A 20,878-nucleotide genomic window follows, 5' to 3' on the forward strand; every position below is an offset into this window, starting at 1 on the left:
ACCCACTATATCTTATGGCTGCAATATGTTTTAATGGTTTTAATGGTTTTTAATAACTGATTTTTAGTTTGCTGCAACTCGCCCTGGAACAAACATTTGGGGTGAGGGATCTCCATTTAGCTGCCAGCTTGAGGGGGGGCATTATCTGGCTGCACACGCGCCTCGGGCAAAGGTTTTTAAGTCGCATGGAACCCGGAAAGACATCCGACCCGATTTGTATAGGGTCAGGCTGCCAAGCGCCGCAAAAGTTCTTGAATCGGTTAAAAACACACACCGCATGATTTCTCGAGCTCTCCTATTGATTTCTGGGTGTTTGCGCCTTTCATTCATTCTTTCTTTTTTAAAAAAGGAAATGATCCACCCAGCTTGGAATCTTGCGCATCGAATAACGCAGCATGAAAAATATACGGGACGACAGGTAGCAAACCCGCCTGAAACCCAACCGTGGCAAAACAGGAAGGTTCCCCCTGCCTGTATTTATAGCGAGCTGGTCTGGTTGGTTTGCCTCTCCAGTTTGCGCAAGCGCCACAGACCGGCTCTGGTGGTTGGAGGGAGCCGCTGCTCTTGCCCGGAGCATGAACCTCGAACAGCGCAAGAGGATGCGCCGCGGCCGGTAGCTGCCGCCGGACACCTTGCATTGAGGGCCCGCCACTATGCGCCAGGCCTTGACTCAGCCGCGCCCCAGCGCGATCCCCCTCTCCGATTCTGTGGGTGAGGCGCCTCTTCGCCGAGGGGAAAGGAAAGGAGGGTGTGGATTTGGGGAAGGGGCGCCCATAGCAAGTGGGCAGGAGCGCGCGCGGGAACGGGGTGTAACTGGGTGTCGCCTTTTGCGCAACACTCTGGGTCTTTTTCTTTTGCAAAAACCGGAGTCGGGGGTGGGTATTGGGTCGTTTGGGGAAGTCCTGATTGCCTGGACATGCAGCACGCACCCCAGGCCCGCTCCTTTCCCTCAACCTGCAGCCCCAGCGCTCGCATTGCAGCTCAAGGCCAGAAATAATTTTTTTAAGCTTGCAACGGGAGTGGAGGAGGCCCCGGGTGAAAGGCGAGCCTTGCTGTTTTCCACATGCCTGAGCAGAGAAGCTTGGGACCGTTTCTATTTAAAATCGCCACTGCTTGTTTGTTTTAAAAAAGGGAGGGGGTTGTGGGGAGGAGGCTTAGGTTATTACTGTTTGGAGACCCTTGGTTTGTATCACTTGGCTTCCTTTGGTTTGGAAGCCATGGGGCTGTTTCCCCCCACTGATTGAGTTGCCTTGTGTTATTAGAGGATTTAATTTGCCCTATTGGTGAGTAGGCTGAATGTGTGGTCACCGGGCTGCTACTCCATCCATTCATTCATTGGAGCAAGGCCTGCAACTCAGTGGGAGAGCATCTGCTTTGCATGCAGAAGGTCCTAGGGTCAAACCCCAAGGCAGTGCTGCAAAACACTCCTACCTGGAGGGCTGCTGCCAGCCAGTGTAGACCAGCCTTCCTCAGCTCCTGTTAGGTGGGCTTCATGTAAAATAAGGTGGGGGAGAGCCTTAACTCAGTAAAGCATGTGCTTTCCACACAAAAGCGCCTCAATTCAGCCAGGCATTTCCTTGTAGGTCTGGGAGATACTCCTGCCTGGATAACTGCTGCAGTCAGTGTAGACCAGGCATCCCCAAACTTCGGCCCTCCAGATGTTTTGGACTACAATTCCCATCATCCCTGACCACTGGTCCTGATAGCTAGGGATCATGGGAGTTGTAGGCCAAAACATCTGGAGGGCCGCAGTTTGGGGATGCCTGGTGTAGACCAACCTTTCCTGGTTGATGCTGGCGGGAGCTGTAGTCCAACGGTCTAGAGGGGGGCAGGTTGGGAAAGGCAGTAGTGACCTACATGAAGCAGTGGTCTGAATCTCGTAGGTAGCTTCCTATGTCCTTGTTATTTATTTCAAATGCCCATCATCCCTGACCGTTGGTCCTGCTGGCTGGTGCTAAGAGGAGTTGGAGCCCAGGAACATCTTGAGGGCCACAATTTCCCCATCCCGGTTACATAGGATTTTGCTAAGAGATAATTTCTGCATCATTGATATAAGATGCAGAGATAATACGATATATCACAAGCTTTTGAATATAGAAGCCTCACTGCTGGGCAGAACTTGACAATTCCTTAAATCAGGGAGGCAGATTTCCTCGGGACAGATTGAGTGGGCCAATCTGCCAGTGATGGGCCTTGGGATCTCATACTTCAGTGGTAATTCAGCACCAAATTAATTCCAAAATTATTGTACTCTTAACTGTATTCTAAATCAGGCTCTGCATCCAGTGTGACCAAACCAGTCACACTCCCCTACAGTACATCTTTCTCTGCAACTGCCCTGCTTCTCTCCCTCCCTCACTGCCCGTTCATTTGCCCTTTCCCTCTGGACCCAATCTGTATCTCTGGACATAAAGAAATAGCAAGACAACCAAAGCCTTCTGTTAGAAACACAGGGAGTTGTCTTATACTGAGTCAGACCATTGGGTCCACTTAGCTCAGTATGTCTACGTTGGCAGGAGCTCCCCACCGTTTCAGAGTGGGCTTCTCCCAGCCCTACCTGCAGATGCCAGGGCTTGAACATGGGGCATTCTGTATGCAAAGCAGATACTCTGCCGCTGAGCGATGGACCTGTCCTTGCTTTTGGAAATGCTTGTGTACTTAGAGAACAGCAGAAGAACAGGGAGCTGCTGCAGCAGCAAGGAGTTGGCTCAGGGTCGGGGAGGAGATTCAAGGGTCAGCAGCTGCCCCTCTGTTGTGGTGTAGCCTTAAGGCAGATTCCCTACTGTGCCAACTTCTGAGGCTAGTTGTGGGAACAGGACATACATATTGCAGAAGAGAAGAGGGTTTTTTTTTTAAGAAAGAAAGAAAGAAGTCATACTGGATATTAACAAATCAAATCAGCTGTTAGTTCAGAGTTAACTTGCTGCTAATCTGGTTGCGTTCTTCCTCCTCTCTTAACAAATTAACTGAATGAGGTTTTCCCTTGCCGTGGGTTTTCTTATTTGCCACACCCTATTGGAGAATGTGAGGAACTACTTGCTGCTTGCAAATGTGAATTCGTGTCCCTTTTCTCAAAGATCACCAAGAGCATTCCCCACATTTAACACACTTAGCCTTGATAACACAACTGGTGTGGTCCCATCAGAAAGGAGTAAATCTTCGGACTTAGAGATGCCGCAGGAGAGGGGGCGTGAAACAAGAGCACTCTCCCCTCCTGCAGTTTTCAGGGCTGAAGCAGCATTACTTCATTTGACCAGGAAGGCAGAGCATAGCCCTCATGGCTAGTAGCCATGGATAGTCTTAGCCTCCAAGAATTTTTCTAATCCTCTTCTGTGACGATTATGTGAGTGAGATGGGCCTTTATGAACTACAGGACCTCTGTGGTGTGTCTTTGGCCGGCCAGCCACCAATATACCCAGGAGGTCACTGGTTTGAGTCCCTCAATGGGCAAAGCATTACTTCTCTCTGCTGCCTTGGAGGGGAAGTGCTATAGCTCAGTGGCAGAGCACTTGTTTTTCACACAGAAGAGCCCCAGGTTCAATCCTCAGCATCTCCAAGTAGGGCTGCCTGAAATCCTAGTGAGCTCCTGCCAGTCAGTGCAGACAGTGTTGAGCTAGATGACTAAGTGGTCTGCCTTGGTATAAGGCAGCTTCCTATTCTCTTATGTAGAGGGGAGTGCTAGATCTAATGTTTTGCTAGGGTATATTTTAGTTGAGTGTTGGGTGAAACTTTTTGGTAGAGCAACTACAAGACTTAACTATCTAGAGCAGCGATGGGGAACATCAGGTCAATGACTGGTTTCTCCCAGGCCACATACCCCTTCCCAGCCCTGTTGCTTACCCTCCTGGAATACTTTTGCCTGACTGGAATGTGTCCTGGAACTCGAACCATGTTTCTTGTTTGCCCAGATGAAGGATAGAATGTAGATTTAGAGCACTTGCTCTGTTCAGTTTTGCCTCTGACGCTGGCCACCTCTGGACTGTGGCTCACAAAGTTAGGGAATATGTCCCTCAGGCTGAGAAAGGTTCCCCACCTCTGGTCTAGAGGGCTGGTGGGCTGTCCTTTACAGGAGATTTTTCAAGAATGGACAGCTACACAGTGGGGGTCTGTTCTAGATTTCCTGCACTGAGTTGGGAAGTCAGGATTTTAGGAAAGTGACGCAAACCTGCACAATTTGTGACTCGCCAACCTGAATACAGCCTGCTGGACACATATAGTCACCCGCTAAGTTCTTGGCAATTCCCCTTATTTTTGCCTTTCCTGGCATGCTTGTTTCTCAAGCCTTTGGTGGCAGGATGGGTTGATTTGGGCCAAAGGGAAAAGGCAGGTTTAAATGAAGTTTCAAAATGTCTACTTCAAAGTTATGTGATCATTTAAACATGATTACGACTGAATACAGCCTTTCTTTTGCCAAGGAGCATAATACAGGTACCCCATCTCTTGTGATAGAACCCACAAGGCTTTTTGCACTTCAAAAGAAAAAAATTAGGCAGGGGAGCAACAATAAAATTAAGGAGCTCTATTTTGGTTCGTTGTACATATGCAAGGACACTAAGAAAGATCATTTCCTGGAAAACCAATGGCAAAGTCCTAAATATGTTTATATACATGCTTAATGTTATTTGTATGCTACCTTTACACAATTCAAACCATGCTCAAGGTGGCTTACAACATTAAAGCAATATATAACTACAACATAATAAAAGCAGTCGTAAACAATAAATAAAACATTTAAAATACTGTAATTCTTTATACGTAGGGCTGCCTCTGAAAACGGTATGGTAACTTGAGCTGGTGCAGAATTCTGCAACCAGGTTGCTCACTGGCACAGGTCGGTTTGAGAATATTATACCAATTCTGGCCCAAAAGCACTGCTTCTGGGTCCAATTCACAGCACTGTTTTTACCTATAAAGCCTTAAACGGCTCAGGACCGCCATACTTCAAGGACGTCCTTTCCTCATATGAACCAGTTCGATCCCTGCAATCATCCCCTGAGGGCCTTCTTTGTGTGCCTCCTCCATGAGAGGTCCGGAGTGTGCCAACACAAGAACTTTTCTGCAGTGGCTCCCCGTTTGTGGGGTGCTCTCCCCAGGGAAGTTTGGCTGGCGCCTTCGTTATACACCTTTAGGTGACAGGCAAAAAATGTTCCTATTCAAACAAGCCTTTGGGCTGATTAACATCTTATATCCCTTTTTAAGGTGTTTGTGGACAAGCGGGGGAGGTAGGTTTCAGTTTCTTGTTACGGTTGTTTATCTTGTGTTTTGTGTTTTTATGCTATGAATTGCCTTGAGTTCTACAGATGAAGGGCAGTATACTAAGTTAATAAAAATAAATAAATGAAAATACACAAACAAACAGAACAATTTCCACATAAATCGCAACAAGAACTAAAATAAAGATATAAAAACCATGAGCAACAATCCTCCAGCAAACTACACCCCAACACAAGAGTCTGTTCAGCAGCCTCAGCTTTTGTAGCTGGAGTCAGTCATGGCCCTGTCCTCCCAAGCTAGGTAGGAAAAGCCTGCAAGGCAGGAAGCAGGTCTTCCAGGACTCACAGCCAATATGTTTACTCTGAAGGAAGTCCCACTCCCCTCAATGGGTCTTACTGCCTAGTATGTTTATTTATATTTGCAGCATTTGATGCCGTGACCCCTAATCCTGGGACCTTGCAGTGTGCAATGGAGGTCTCTCTTGAGTTAAATTATCAGCACCCTACTTGGGCACTCCCAGCTGGAGGATATAGCTCATTTGCAGACTCAGAGGATGAGTCCCTTGCTCCACTTCCCCAGCTTTGCAGAAATCAAAGAAAGGAAAACAGCATGATAACATTTAAATAACCTAGGCAGCTGGTCTAGGGAGGCAGAGTAAGCCACATTAGCAACCTGCGTAACCCTTCCTTTGAGAATAGCCTCCCGCCGGGACAACTCTTCAAGCTGCTTTTGAAGACGGAAACATTTCCTTACACTTGGAGCTAACCAAGGTCCTGTTTTTCTTCGCTATCTATGCAAAGAGTGCTTGCTTGTGGCTAGACTTTAGCTGCTTGATGTGATTTTGTCCTGATTTGACCTGCTTAACTGAACTGGCTTTACCTGCCCTGGCTTGACTTCCCCAGATGCTAACCAACTCCCCTGTGAACATCAAACACTCCCAGAACAGGGTTCTTAAGCACCCAGAATTTTCTAGAGGCCAGAGTTGGTGATTACTGGACACCTACTCTCTGCAGGAAATGGGATGTAAATGGCCACGTTCTTTTGCTGATGGATTAAATATTCATAGTCTGCAAACAATCAATGCAATATACATGACTTATTCTGTCATATTTAGAGTCATTTGACTTCAAACACCCAGCGATGTGGCCTGGAACACTTTCTGCTGCTGTATTTTTCCAAAGAGAGTTCTCAGAATCAAGTGCTTCATAAAATTAATAAGTAACAATGGCTGTGGGCAGACAATCAGATCTCTGCTTAATAAGCCGAGGCAGGAATGAGCCTCTTAGTTAATGGCTTGCAAACAATGGTGTTTGATCTGGAAACTGCCATTACTGCAGAATGCTGCAGCTGGGTTACTGAGACCTTGTCAGCACATAACACCTCTGCTTAAAAATGTGTGCTAGTTGCTGTACATTTGTTACCAGGCCAAGTTCAGAGTATTAATATTATTATATAAACCCCAGCTTGGGGCCAGTTTACTGGAGAAATCAGCTTACCCTATATGTGCCTACTCAATTGCATCAATCTGTAGAACTGGCTCTACTTACAGGTGCCACATAATATTCATTCCACCCTTGTAAAACAACAACAACAACAACAACAACAACAACAACAACAACAACAACAACAACAACAACAACAGTCTTTTAGTAGAGCAGTGTCTACACTTTGGAACTCCCTGCTTGAGGACATTAGGCTAGTACCTTTGCTGTAGTCTTCTTGGTGCCTGCTAAAAACATTTTTCAGTGGTCAAGCCTATTCAGACACGTGCCGTTAAAAGGAAACATACTTTAACCTGTTTTTACCTTATTGAATTATTTTGCCTAATCAAATATTTCTGTTCAGCTAAGTTATGATTATTTCAATAACTTGAAAAATATATATACTGTACACAGCATGTAAGATTAACATGGCATCCTTAAAAAAACACCGGTTTACTAAATTCTAAACTAAATTGCCTTGAGTTTAGGGCAGTGGGATTCTTCCAGTTCAAAATGTTCTGCATGAACCACACCACTGCAAAAGTCAGCTTTTATTCTAGTTTTTGCCCGGTTCATTCAACAGACTTTTAACTTGGTTTATTTCACAGAGGGCCACAGATTCAGTTTTAAGAGACCATAAGTGCAGACATTGGGATGTGGGTGGCGCTGTGGGTTAAACCACAGAGCCTAGGGCTTGCTGATCAGAAGGTCAGCGGTTCAAATCCCTGTGGCGGGGTGAGCTCCCCTTGCTCGGTCCCTGCTCCTGCCAACCTAGCAGTACGAAAGCATGTCAAAGTGCAAGTAGATAAATAGGTACTGCTACAGTGGGAAGGTAAACAGCGTTTCCGTGTGCTGCTCTGGTTCACCAGAAGCGGCTTAGTCATGCTGGCCACATGATCTGGAAGCTGTATGCCAGCTCCCTCGGCCAATAATGCGAGATGAGCGCGCAACCCCAGAATTGGTCACGACTGGACCTAATGGTCAGGGGTCCCTTTACTTTCCCCCTTTACCTTAAGTGCAGACATTAACTTTTGTTGTTGTTAAATTCAGATTTTATTTTTAAACCAGGGTATTTTAAAGAGATGCCTAACAGAATTTTTAAATAAAAAAATAGGTTTATTTATTAAAAAATAATGACTAACCTGCCCTGTGTGGTGGATTAATTAGTTCGGTGGATTATAAACTATGCTGGCTTGTTGAAAACTGAGCACGTACCATTGCTCCTGGTATTCTGCAAAGTGTCCTTGAGAAGCTATTGATGTCAGGAAGGTGATTCAAAATTTGTTTGTTTTTATGCTGGATTCGGATTAGGGCCATAACTTGCGTCCTTAGTTCAACTCTTGGAACTGCCTTGGTGGGGATTTGCAAGAGTGCCAGCCTTTTATATATTTCTGTAGGGTTGAATCTTATCTGCACTGTTCCCAAATCTGTTCAAGAGGGTTGGGAGAACCCAGGGCAGATCAGGGGCTGGGGTGATATGGGTGGAAGAGGAGGAAGGGACACACTGTTCTCCAAGCAAAAGTAATTCTGTTTGTGCAATGACTAAGGCTACAATCACAACATTTATGTTATACGGTATACTAAGCTTGGATACTAGAACAATAGGCAGGTAGGATCCTAGAATGCAACAACCTGATTGGCCTGCAGGAGCAGCCCAATCAGGCTCCAGGAGGGAAACATAATCAACCAATCAGACTGTACTCTTTGTGCAAATAATGTATATAAAGCCTAAGAGGTTTTTTTTGGGGGGGGGGGTGTTGTTCAATCATTGTTCCTATGAGCGAAAATAAAGAGCATGAAAACACTACTCGACTCTGAGTATAGTTCAATTTAAAACTCAGTAGTACCACTTTTAGCCTGTAATAGCTTCCCGCAAAGAATTCTGGGTACTGTAGTTTGCTAAAGGTGCTGGAAGTTGTTAGGAGGCTTTTACTCCCCTCCCGGCACTATAATTCCCAAAGTGCTTTTAACAATCCCTTTTCACAAGGAACTCTGGGAATTGGAACTGGGAGGAATAACTCTCAGCAGGCTTATCAAGCTACAGCTCCCTTTAGAGGAAGGTCATGACTGTTTAAAGTGGAATCATAGTGTTTTAAAGATATTATGCGAATGGGGGGTTCTTTCTTGTGGGAATTAAGAGCTTCCTGCTTCTCCTGTTGTTATATCCTGGGAACAATATGTCCAATAAAACACTGCCCTCATGGACAACCTTCCGGGGACCACATGCCAGTGCTGGCCAGGGCCAAAGGCAAAAAGGTGGGAGGGGCAACAGATGTGGCTTTTAGCTTTGTATATTCACAAAGAAGCCAGTGGTTTCTGTGCCCACTCATCTATCCATTCTCCATCCAGGCAAACACTTCAAGGACACCTTCCAAGCAGGTGTGTAGCCAGTGAGATATGTGGCCCAGGGAGAAGGCATGTGTTGGGAAGAGTCTTGAGGTCCAGATGGAGAAGCTTGGAAGACTGCATTAGAATGTAGTTCAATCCTCCTTGGACAATATTTCCTCCTACCCACACAGGTCATCTTTGACAGGTGGGCAGGACGACCCACCTGCCAATCACCCAACAACATTGTGATGTCAGATGATTGACAGGTGGCCAAAACGTTTCCCCACCCCTGGGCTAGACAGGTGGACCAATAGCTTGGCCTGTGTTCTTGGCAACTTCCTGTGTTCTTGATATGGTATCTCATGATACCACCAAGAGAACTGAAACTGAATATGATGCATATGGGGAGAGGGTATACTTTGCTACTCAACGCTGATGGAATTAGCATTTTTTTTGCATATGTATATATGTGTGTGTGTTTTAGGGTCTTTCAATAGAAGAAAAAGAAATTCCCTCTACGTAACGGTGACTCTTCTCATTGTGTCTCTGTTAATTCTTACGGTTGGTCTTGCTGCCACGACAAGAACGCAAAATGTGACTGTTGGAGGTTATTACCCGGGGGTTATTGTAAGTATAGAACTCCTAGGTAGGTCAAGAAGCCGTGTTGCTCCCGCCCAAGTCCCCGCAAACCTTCCAAATTGATTAGAATGTCTTAAGTGTTAATCTCTGCTCATTTGCTTTCTGCCTTCATTGAATGTTTTGTTTCCTTGAGGCTTTCCAGATTTTGTTGGAAAGCAGCTTCCATCCTTCCTCACCATTGGCCATGCTGGATGGAGCTGGTGGCCTCAAAGTCCAACATCCTATGGAGGGTCATGAATTCCTTACTTCTGCCTTAAAATATGGGAGGTGGTGGGTGGTGAGCCTGGTCCACACATGCATGCTCATCACTGGATGACTGCAACACGATTACTTGTATGTGTGGGCATAACACCCTTGAGCCTATGGCTTCCATATGGAGATCACATTCAGTGGCAAATCATTTGGGACTGGTTCACACAAGAGTATCTACCCCTGATAGGAGGAGTGAAGGAGCTGTGGCCCTCCAGATGTTGTGGGGCTCCAGCTTCTATCATCCTTAGCCAACAAGCTCAGTGATAAGTGACACTGGGAATTCAGTAACATCTGGAGGGTCTATCCTTGCTCTACAGATTGCTGTTCACTTGATGGCTGGTAGCTGAATGTCTGACCTGACTCCGCTGGGTAGTGTTGGGAGTGAAGTGATATGGATGTTCTGTCTGTGATGTTAGGCTTGTGGTGGCTCCCTTATGGATGCAAAGGTCCCCTTGGTTATCCAGTGAGAAATATGTGCCCCTGAACAAGTCCATAGTCTGTCACTTAGTGCTTGATCCACCAAATGTGTGACCCACCCCCGTTGACAATGTGTTTCACTTGACTTCATATGAAAGTTGTCTCTGTGGCTGTTTAATTGAGGGCTCACACCTGCAGCTTAGTGCCACATCACACATGCACGTGAACTAGTGTTATGCTCATAACTGGAACTAATGGTGAAAACTGAGTATTTGTGCTAGTCTCCCAATGACTTCCATTGGTGGTGAGTAGATCGACCCCATGGAAAAAGCCTCTATGTTCCTGTGCTGTGGGATTCAGGTGTGCAGTGAATGCATGCTCAACTTCCTCCAAAACTGCAACATCAATGCAGAGGAAAGATCACCCACGACTACTGGAAGGGCCTAGTCTTCTGGAGCAAGAAAATGCAGAAATGCCTCTAAACCCATGTCTGCAATCGCACCAAGGTGTGATTCACAATTAACTGCTGCAGGCTCATCTGTCATATTTATGCCCCATCTCACTTATTGAGGTACATAAAATAATGGAGGCTACATAGTTGGTTCCAGTCACTTGGAGGAAACGTAGCTGGAAGCTGCATTTGGCTGTAGCTAACTGGCCAGCCGACACCCATTTGGAGGCATGCAGCTCCCCTTCACATGCTACAAGTGCCCCACAAACAAGTCTTAAATCTGCTGCTGTTACGTGTGAGCTATTCCTCTGATGTCACACTGAGGACACAAGACAATGGCCTGGTACATCCATACATGACCCAGCCTCCATTGCTCAGCCCTTCAGTACTATGACCAAGGTGCTTTACAGCTGAACATGTGAACCAATCCCATGAAAACATGTTGGATTTGTGTGGTGTGGGGTGCTACAAAAAATTCTGGTTCTGGTGTTAAATTATCTATGCTGAACCGTTTGTCCGTGTTTGCCTTTGATGTTGCATGTCCTGCACCATGCTTGTCTCTATTAGCCCACAGAGTGCCTTGCTGCTTAACTTATATCTGCTGAATTTGTAGCGCATCTCTGCCCATAGCTGCCAAGTTCTCCCTTTTTTTAAGGGAAATTCCCTTATGCTGAATAGGCTTCCTCACGAGAAAAGGGAAAACTTGGCAGCTATGTCTCTGCCATCTGGATTTGTTTTTAGCGAGCTGGCTCAGAATGCAAAGTGTCCTGAGATAGCTTAGTACATATGAGAACTCAGAAAGCCTGTGTTGGATTTGCCCAGTGCATGCTTAAGATAGTTGTGTCTTTGCAATGCACACTCTATCTTTTCTGTATCTCTTCTGGGTGTAATACACCAACCCTTTTCAGAAGGGATCTTCATTCTGCTATTATAATATTGAAACACTTTCTGCTCTCATTTTTCTCATCAGAATGTTGGAAAGTGATCCCGTCAAAAGGGCAGAGTCAGAATATCTACTCCTCTGGCCCCTTAAATGTCAGTCCATGCAATCTTGGCTGCAGGATAATGTAGGTGCACTGCGGAGCAAATACTCTCATTTCAGCTGGAATGATTCAAAATGTCAGTACACGGTACAAGACCGTGGACCTTTCCACTCTGATCTCTAGGTTGCAGAAAGAAACCATCAAGCTAGCAAGTGTTTCTTAGCTTAGCACACTTTGGGTTGGTTCACATGTGCATTGCCTTATTTCTCACAGTTGAATGTGTAATTGTTTCCGATAGCAGACCATTTGCGCTTTGTAATGTTATCTCCCTGGCATGTAAACCTCTAATGTCTTGTTCACACATGCAAGCCTGATGCTGCAATCCTAATGTGTATATGAATTGGCATTTCAGAGAGAGTGTGAGCTGATTTTGTAGCCTGGTAGTGACACCAGAACTTGAGGTTGACACACTTAAAATGGGTTAAGGCACTCTGTGAACCTAGCACAAGAAACCCACTTAAAAATAAAAACATAGAATTTTTTGTCATTTGGAAAGTGATGAGGAAATGCATTTAAAAGTGTGGGATGAACAAATGACTAGTGGGAAGATGTGTAAACACCCCACAGGGAAGTCAGGATGAATGCTCATTGTCTTATAACAATAATTATAATTTGTCCCACCAACAAATTGGAATGACTGCTCAGTATAGACCAGATATATGGCCCTTCCAGACATTCTGTTTATTGAGCATTCATGATTATTTGTGCTCATGAAGGTGCTGGGGCAGTTACAAGTCATCCCAGATTCCCATTTGCACCTGCAAAAGTTTCAGTTTCAACTGGTGCATGAACTGTGGCTTCCTGCCGAAGTCCTGTAATTTTTCATACAACAAATGCTCCTTTGCCCCGTTTCTGTTGCAACACTGCAGCGCAAGTGTGCCCCTCCAGATGGCAGTAATGTGGTCATGTTGGGGAAGCATCAAAGAACTACCAAAGCATAATGATGTTTGGGAGGTTCAGTCGGAATCCATCGCCAGTGCATGATTATTGACATGTTGCAGAAGGCATCCATGGGTGACTGGGGGTGAAACACTAGTCTGGACGAGCCCTTGGTCTAACCACCATGTAAGCATTCTGCATGCAAATAAGGATGAATGCTCAAAGAGGTTCTCAGGAGGGGCCATATCTGGGTATCTGTGCTTTTGCTACCTGCTTAGGTCTCGTTCCCATGCTAACCATGCATATGAACCAGCCCATAATGTAATCAGTACTCTACAGAATAAACTGCTGCATTAAATCAAGGATGGGGACTCTGTGGCCTTTCAGATGTTTGCTCCCCTCAACCCTAACCATGAGGCATTCCAGCTGAGGCTTGGAAAGCTACAGATTCCTCACCCCTGTATTAAACAGTTGTATTACACAACATATTGTTTAATTCCATTATAATATTATCTGTTAGTACTCTAAAGTCCACTGTTACTTCCTGCCAGTGTTTAATAAAATCATAGAAACAGATCTGGAAGTTATCCCATCCAGTCTTATGGATCATTCATGTACTGTAACACTTCCACAGCTTACAGCTGGGAAGGGGAACCTGTGGCTTCCCAGATGTTGCTGGACTTGCAACTCGCATCAGCCCTAATCAGCATGCCCAGTGCTTAGGGATGACACGAGCTGTAGCACAGCAACATCTGGAGGACCACAGACTCTCCACTCCTGCCCTACAGTGAGCCACCATTCTGTCCTATTCTACCATGATTGGGAAACAAAATGCTGGAAGGAGTTGTGTGCACAGATAGAAGTAACTTCATTCTCAGTTGATTGACTCCCAACCCCTGCAGCTGGAATCACTAGGAGCAAACTTAGTATCCACTCAGTGACATCAACAAGTACATCTCATTTTCCTCCCTGCCGCATCTGCTACTGTTGGGAAAGTGAGGTGCCACATTTGAGAACATTTGCAACAGAGAAGAATAAAACCACCCCTTGACACAGGGGTGCCCTTAATAACACTTCGTTCCTTCAATCATTTCCCATCTGTCATCCATCATGGGCTTTTTGCTAATTTATTGCATTAAGAGTATTTTGGCACTTATAAGCTCTGGCGGATGGACAGCTCCCTAAGCAACCACTGTGACCTGACATCCTGACACAAATGACCCAGGTTATGGGTAATTAGATGCATAGGCAGATGGAATCCATTCCTGAATTCAGTGTTCTCTGACCAAGGATGATGTGCTAGTGCAAGGGCGAGAATAATGGTTGCATAACATGAAGTCCAGTGCAACAGTTGTGCTAGCAGAATCCTGTTATGCAACAGGATGTATTGGGGCAACAGCAGTCTATTCTGCAATCAGGCATGAGAACCACGCTGGCTTGCTGCACCACATCCTGTGCCAAATATTACACCAACGCAACTAGTGCACCACTAAGGGACTCTTACTTAGTGCTACGTTGAATTCTTCTCCCCGCCCCCATCCATAATCACTAACTATATAGAGGAGGACAAGACAAGGCAGTCCATCACAATTGGGGTGAATAAGCGACTTGCACTGTCACCTCACTGAACAGAAGGTTGCATATGTCTACAGGAATCTTGGCTGCCCTGCAGTCTTAATTCTCAAGTAGCAGTGGTGTTTACTAATCAGCACATGGTCAGTGCCAACAGGTGCACATACGCCATGTGTTTATGCTCATCAAGACATGTGTGAACTGTTTTAGCGAGGAGGAAGCATTTCTTCCTTGGCTGGTATGAAAACCCTGTCTGTGACAATTAACTAGTGATTGCACGTTTATGCATGCAAGTTATTGCTTGATGAGAGGATAGAACGGGATGAACCATGTTATGATATATTAGTTTCTGCAAAGAGGTCTGCAGAATCCTCCTCTTCTTTACAACCTCATCCTTTCCTACTCTTGCACCCAGAGGTCACAAGTTGAGTATCAGAAGAGCTGTTTGAGGCAAGCACTTGGCTCTGTTCTGCTGTGTTGCCCCTAATACCTGGCATGTCTGTCTTTCTGGGTTCCCAGTAAACAGCAGCTTGTGTAGCTGGGCTGATTAAAGCTGTTCTCATCCTGTGGAAGCAGCATCACAGGTAGCAATAGCTGTTGCTTTGGTGCAGGAAAAAACCAAAAATTCTGCCAGGGATGGGATAGTCTTTATGCTAGTGCGAGATCCATGTGATGGCTCTGAGATTGGTGGTGCTTGCCAACTACATTCATTAAGCAGGTAGAATAAGTGATGTATAAATAAGTCCTTGACTCAATCGGAAGTTGGCCTCAGTTGGCTACTCCAGTTATGTCAGACATTTGCAAGACCATTGCTGCATTATTGCCGTCAACCTGCATTAAAATTTATTTTTGCATGCATTTTGCCTAATTTCTAAAAGCTCCTCTTTATTACATGATTTCAGGAACTTCCACTGGTAAAGATCAGGAATACTGTTGCAATATTTTGGCGATTCTGGTTTTTTGTTTTGTTTCTTTTTTTAAAAAAATCCTCAGATTTTTAAGGCTTCTGATTGAATATGTGGTGTGTGGTCTCCTTCAAACCCCTCCCCCCAACCCTGGTTTCTAATTCTGCATATGTACTAAATGGTTAAAATTTATGACTTCTAAAAGATCTAAAACATTTTTTAAAACCTTGCCTTTCAGCTTGGCTTTGGGTCATTTCTTGGAATTATTGGATCAAATTTGATTGAAAATAAAAGGCAAATGGTAAGTTTTCTAACAGTTGTAAAGTTACTGTCAAGTTAAATGTTCAGTATTGCTCACACTGATTGGCAGCAGTTCGCCTGGTATCTCAGGCAAGAGTCCTTCCCAACCCTACCAGGTGGTACCAGTAACTGAACCCAGGACTCTCTGAGTGCAAAGGGTGTACAGCACTCTGTCACTGAGATACATGGATTCACCTAATGAACATTGGAAGCTACCTTAGACCACTGGTCCCCATCTACCTTGGTAATGTCTGCTCTGACTAGCAGCAGCTCTACAAGGTCTGAAGGGGTGTTGTTGTTTAGTTGTGTCCGACTCTTCGTGACCCCATGGACTGTCTTGCACTGCCTCCCGCAGTTTGGTCAAACTCATGTTCGTAGCTTCGAGAACACTGTCCAACCATCTCATCCTCTGTCGTCCCCTTCTCCTAGTGCCTTCAATCTTTCCCAACATCAGGGTCTTTTCCAGGGAGTTTTCTCTTCTCATGATGTGGCCAAAGTATTGGAGCCTCAGCTTCACGATCTGTCATTCCAGTGAGCACTCAGGGCTGATTCCCTTCAGAATGGATAGGTTTGATCTTCTTGCAGTCCATGGGACTCTCAAGAGTCTCCTCCAGCACCATAATTCAAAAGCATCAATTCTTTGGCTATCAGCCTTCTTTATGGTCCAGCTCTCACTTCCATACATCACTACTGGGAAAACCATAGCTTTAACTATACGGACCTTTGTAGGCAAGGTGATGTCTCTGCTTTTTAAGATGCTGTCTAGGTTTGTCATTGCTTTTCTCCCAAGAAGCAGGCGTCTTTTGATTTCGTGACTGCTGTCACCATCTGCAGTGATCAAGGAGCCCAAGAAAGTAAAATCTCTCACTGCCTCCATTTCTTCCCCTTCTATTTGCCAGGAGGTGATGGGACCAGTGGCCATGATCTTGGTTTTTTTGATGTTGAGCTTCAGACCATATTTTGCGCTCTCCTCTTTCACCCTCATTAAAAGGTTCTTTAATTCCTCCTCACTTTCTGCCATCAAGGTTGTGTCATCTGCATATCTGAGGTTGTTGATATTTCTTCCGGCAATCTTAATTCCGGGTTGGGATTCATTCTGTCCAGCCTTTCGCATGATGAATTCTGCATATAAGTTAAATAAGCAGGGAGACAATATACAACCTTGTTGTACTCCTTTCCCAATTTTGAACCAATCAGTTGTTCCATATCCAGTTCTAAGTGTAGCTTCTTGTCCCACATAGAAATTTCTCAGGAGACAGATGAGGTGATCAGCCACTCCCATTTCTTTAAGAACTTGCCATAGTTTGCTGTGGTCGACATAGTCAAAGGCTTTTGCATGGTAGTCAATGAAGCAGAAGTAGATGTTTTACTGGAACTCTCTAGCTTTCTCCATAATCCAGCACATGTTTGCTATTTGGTCTCTGGTTCCTCTGCCCCTTCGAAATCCAGCTTGCACTTCTGGGAGTTCTCGGTCCACATACTGCCTAAGCCTGCCTTGTAGAATTTTAAGCATAACCTTGCTAGCATGTGAAATGAGCGCAATTGTGCGGTAGTTAGAGCATTCTTTGGCACTGCCCTTCTTTGGGATTGGGATGTAGACTGATCTTCTCCAATCCTCTGGCTATTGCTGAGTTTTCCAAACTTGCTGGCATATTGGGTGTAGCACCTTAACAGCATCATCTTTTAAAATTTTAAATAGTTCAGCTGGAATATCATCACTTCCACTGGCCTTGTTATTAGCAGTGCTTTCTAAGGCCCATTTGACTTCACTCTCCAAGATGTCTGGCTCAAGGTCAGCAACCACACTACCTGGGGTGTACGAGACCTCCATATCTTTCTGGTATAATTCCTCTGTGCATTCTTGCCACCTCTTCTTGATGTCTTCTGCTTCTGTTAGGTCCTTACCACTTTTGTCCTTTATTATGGTAATCTTTGTACGAAATGTTCCTTTCATATCTCCAATTTTCTTGAACAGATCTCTGGTTTTCCCCATTCTATTGTTTTCCTCTATTTCTTTGCATTGCTCGTTTAAGAAGGCCCTCTTGTCTCTCCTTGCTATTTTTTGGAAATCTGCATTCAGTTTCCCGTATCTTTCCCTATCTCCCTTGCATTTTGCTTGCCTCCTCTCCCGCACTATTTGTAAGGCCTCGTTGGACAGCCATTTTGCTTTCTTGCATTTCCTTTTCCTTGGGATGGTTTTCGTTGCTGCCTCCTGTATAATGTTACGAGCCTCCATCCATAGTTCTTCAGGCACTCTGTCCACCAAATCTAAATCCTTAAACCTGTTCCTCACTTCCACTGTGTATTCATAAGGGATTTGATTTAGGATTGTATCTTAACTGGCCCAGTGGTTTTTCCTACTTTCTTCAGTTTAAGCTGGAATTTTGCTATAAGAAGCTGATGATCTGAGTTACAGTCAGCTCCAGGTCTTGTTTTTGCTGACTGTATAGCGCTTCTCCATCTTTGGCTGCAGAGAATATAATCAATCTGATTTCGATGCTGCCCATTTGGTGATATCCATGTGTAGAGTCGTCTCTTGTGTTGTTGGAAAAGAGTGTTCGTGATGACCACCTTGTTCTCTTGACAGAACTCTATTTGCCTTTGCCCTGCTTCATTTTGAACTCCAAGGCCAAACTTGCCAGTTGTTCCTTTTATCTCTTGATTCCCCACTTTAGCATTCCAATCCCCTGTAATGAGAAGAACATCCTTCTTTGGTGTCATTTCTAGAAGGTGTTGTAAGTCTTCATAGAATTGGTCACTTTCACTTTCTTCAGCACCAGTAGTTGGTGCATAAACTTGGATTACTGTGATGTTAAAAGGTCTGCCTTGGATTCGTATCGAGATCATTCTGTCATTTTTGAGATTGCATCCCATTACAGCTTTTGCCACTCTTTTGTTGACTATGAGGGCCACTCCATTTCTTCTACGGGATTCTTGCCCACAGTAGTAAATATGATAGTCATCCGAACTGAATTCGCCCATTCCCTTCCATTTTAGTTCACTGATGCCCAGGATGTCAATATTTATTATTGCCATCTCGTTTTTGACCACATCCAGCTTACCATTATCCATGGTTCTTACATTCCAGGTTCCTATGCAATATTTTTCTTTACAGCATCAGACTTTCCTTTCGCTTCCAGGCATATCCGCAACTGAGCGACCTTTCGGCTTTGGCCCAGCCGCTTCATCAGCTCTGAATCTACTTGTACTTGTCCTCCGCTCTTCCTCAGTAGGAAGTTGGACGCCTTCCAACCTGAGGGGCTCATCTTCCAGCGTCATAACTTTTATATGCCCGTTGTCTTTGTCCATGGAGTTTTCTTGGCAGGGATACTGGAGTGGCTTGCCAGTTCCTTCTCCAGGTGGATCACGTTTAGTCAAAACTCTCCACTATGACCTGTCCATCTTGGGTGGCCCTGCTCATAGCTTCTCTGAGTTATTCAAGCCCCTTCGCCACGACAAGGCATTGATCCATGAAGGGGGTCTGAAGGGGTAATCACCTATTAACCTGACCCTTTCAACTGGAGGTATTGAGAACTAGACCTAGCTATTCCTTTGCTTGCAAAGCATGTCCTAGACTAAAGTACTCATCTATTAAAAGGTTTATAGCCTCCCCTCAATAAATATTTCCTGGGTGACTTGCAAGCAAATCAGCATTAGAAATACATTGTATAGCAATAAAAATCAACAGCAGATAATAAAAGACAGCAAAAACGTTGAAGCAGAAGCAACCCTTCTCCTAAAAAGCTCAGCATTGCCTCCAGCCAGAGGTTGCCAACCAACTGAGATGTGTGCTTTGCTGCAGTTTGCCAAGGTGCCCGTGGACCCCAAAAGGTATGTCACTCCTGCCTCTGGCAGTAACCCTTAAACAAGGCCACCACCTTTCCCCAGATGGATGGGTCTGAGAAGCAGGGAGCACAGCCAGACCCCCAGCCAGGTGGTTTACCTATCAACTCAACTCGGACCTAGTCAGAGCTATCCGTTTCCCATTGCCTCTGTTGGCAGCAGTTCCATCAGGCTGCACCTCAGGGGAAAGTGGCTGTTGAACGGCTGCTTTCTGTGGGTTAGCGACCTCAAGATCAGCCAGGCCAAACCAGAGTATACCTGCAAATCCCTCTCCCTGCAGCCATGGTGGGGGGAAACTCTAGCCCTCCAGATGTTGGGCCGCAGCTCCCATCATCCCTGACTGTTGGCCATACCGGATGGGGTTGATGGAGTCCAGCAACATCTCAGAAGGCCACAGGTCCCTTCACCACTGCTCTATGGAGGAGCCTAGAATCTGGACTATGTCATCAACTGCCACAGGCCTGAAGAGGCCGCCATACATAAAAAGAAAGACATCTGTGTAACCCCAATGGTTGTATATATATGGGGTTTTCATTGGCATAAGCAGCTTTTGTAATCCAATCTCTGCTGTTATGGCAAAATAATCAAATAAACGGCCACTTCTAGGCCCCATCTCTCCCCAGAACTGACTCCTGGAGCTCCACTATATAACTACATATTTCGCATATAATAACATTGTGAAACAGCCGGTATCTTGAATCGGCTTGCTTCCCTTCTTCCCTTCTTTTCCTGACCCACAGCTCTTTTCTGAAACTGTATAAACCACTCATTGTGATGGAGAAGCAGTAGTTCTATGTAATAATGCAAGTACCTTGGGGCAGGTAATCAGGACGTAGTCAGGTGGAACAGCAGTGGCCTGACAGCCCCAGGGGATGCTGCCCCAGTAGTCTTCCTCAGTGGCCGTTTGCCCAGGCTGTAGGAGTCATGCAGGGATGAGCTAATCTTGGTCATTCCGTTCCATCTTGCATTCCGAGTTGTGCTTTCAGAATTCCATTCCTCTGTCTTCTGTTGTCAGCTCAAGACACTGGCTCTTTCCCTTTTGCCAACTGCAGACCTGGAACGATGCTTCCAGTCCTAACCCTCCCACAACTTTGGGAGAGTAGCATTTTGCACACATTCCGTGGCAGTTGCTGTAGCATTGACATGAAGGGAGCCTCCATTATCTGTAGGTATTTCATAGAGCAAGGACTCATGGAAGCCTTTAAAAAATACTGATTTACTGAGAAAGCTCTGTGAGCAATTAAAAGTACTCAAGCAAGCTACAGTAATGATTGATCAAGAAAAGTATGGCTTTGGGACTCGTTAGCCAAAGATATAAAACAAGACTTGAGAATCTTGTGGAGGGGAGTAGATTACCTATATGTCTTTTTAAAAAAAAACTAAAGAAGGGTGAACAGCATTAGAAACTGACCTCTAGAATAGGTGTGGGGAACTCTCTGGCCCTGCTGATGTTGTTGAAGTACAACTCCCATCATGGCCAGACTTGGTAGGGTTGATGTGAGTTGTAGTTTAGCAATACTTGGAGGGCCAAAGTTTCCCCACTCCTGCTCTAGA

General features: G+C 45.2%; 1 protein-coding gene across 3 annotated transcripts in view; it reads left to right on the forward strand.

The window, feature by feature from the left end:
- Positions 1-448: 448 nt before the first annotated feature.
- Positions 449-20,878, forward strand: part of TMEM255A (transmembrane protein 255A) — a 33,778-nt gene continuing 13,348 nt past the window's right edge. Inside the window, exons 1-3 of one of the 3 annotated variants that reach the window (XM_035113787.2) lie at positions 449-711; positions 9,608-9,650; positions 15,420-15,482. In XM_035113787.2, the coding sequence (XP_034969678.1) occupies positions 15,480-15,482 (3 nt within the window). In that variant the 5' untranslated portion in view covers positions 449-711; positions 9,608-9,650; positions 15,420-15,479. Of the gene's footprint in view, positions 712-9,507; positions 9,651-9,681; positions 11,850-15,419; positions 15,483-20,878 lie in introns of those variants that run through there. The other 2 variants (XM_035113785.2, XM_035113786.2) reach the window with 2 other exon arrangements.

The sequence above is a fragment of the Zootoca vivipara genome, chromosome Z (genome assembly GCF_963506605.1).
Source record: "Zootoca vivipara chromosome Z, rZooViv1.1, whole genome shotgun sequence".
Lineage (NCBI taxonomy): Eukaryota > Metazoa > Chordata > Lepidosauria > Squamata > Lacertidae > Zootoca > Zootoca vivipara.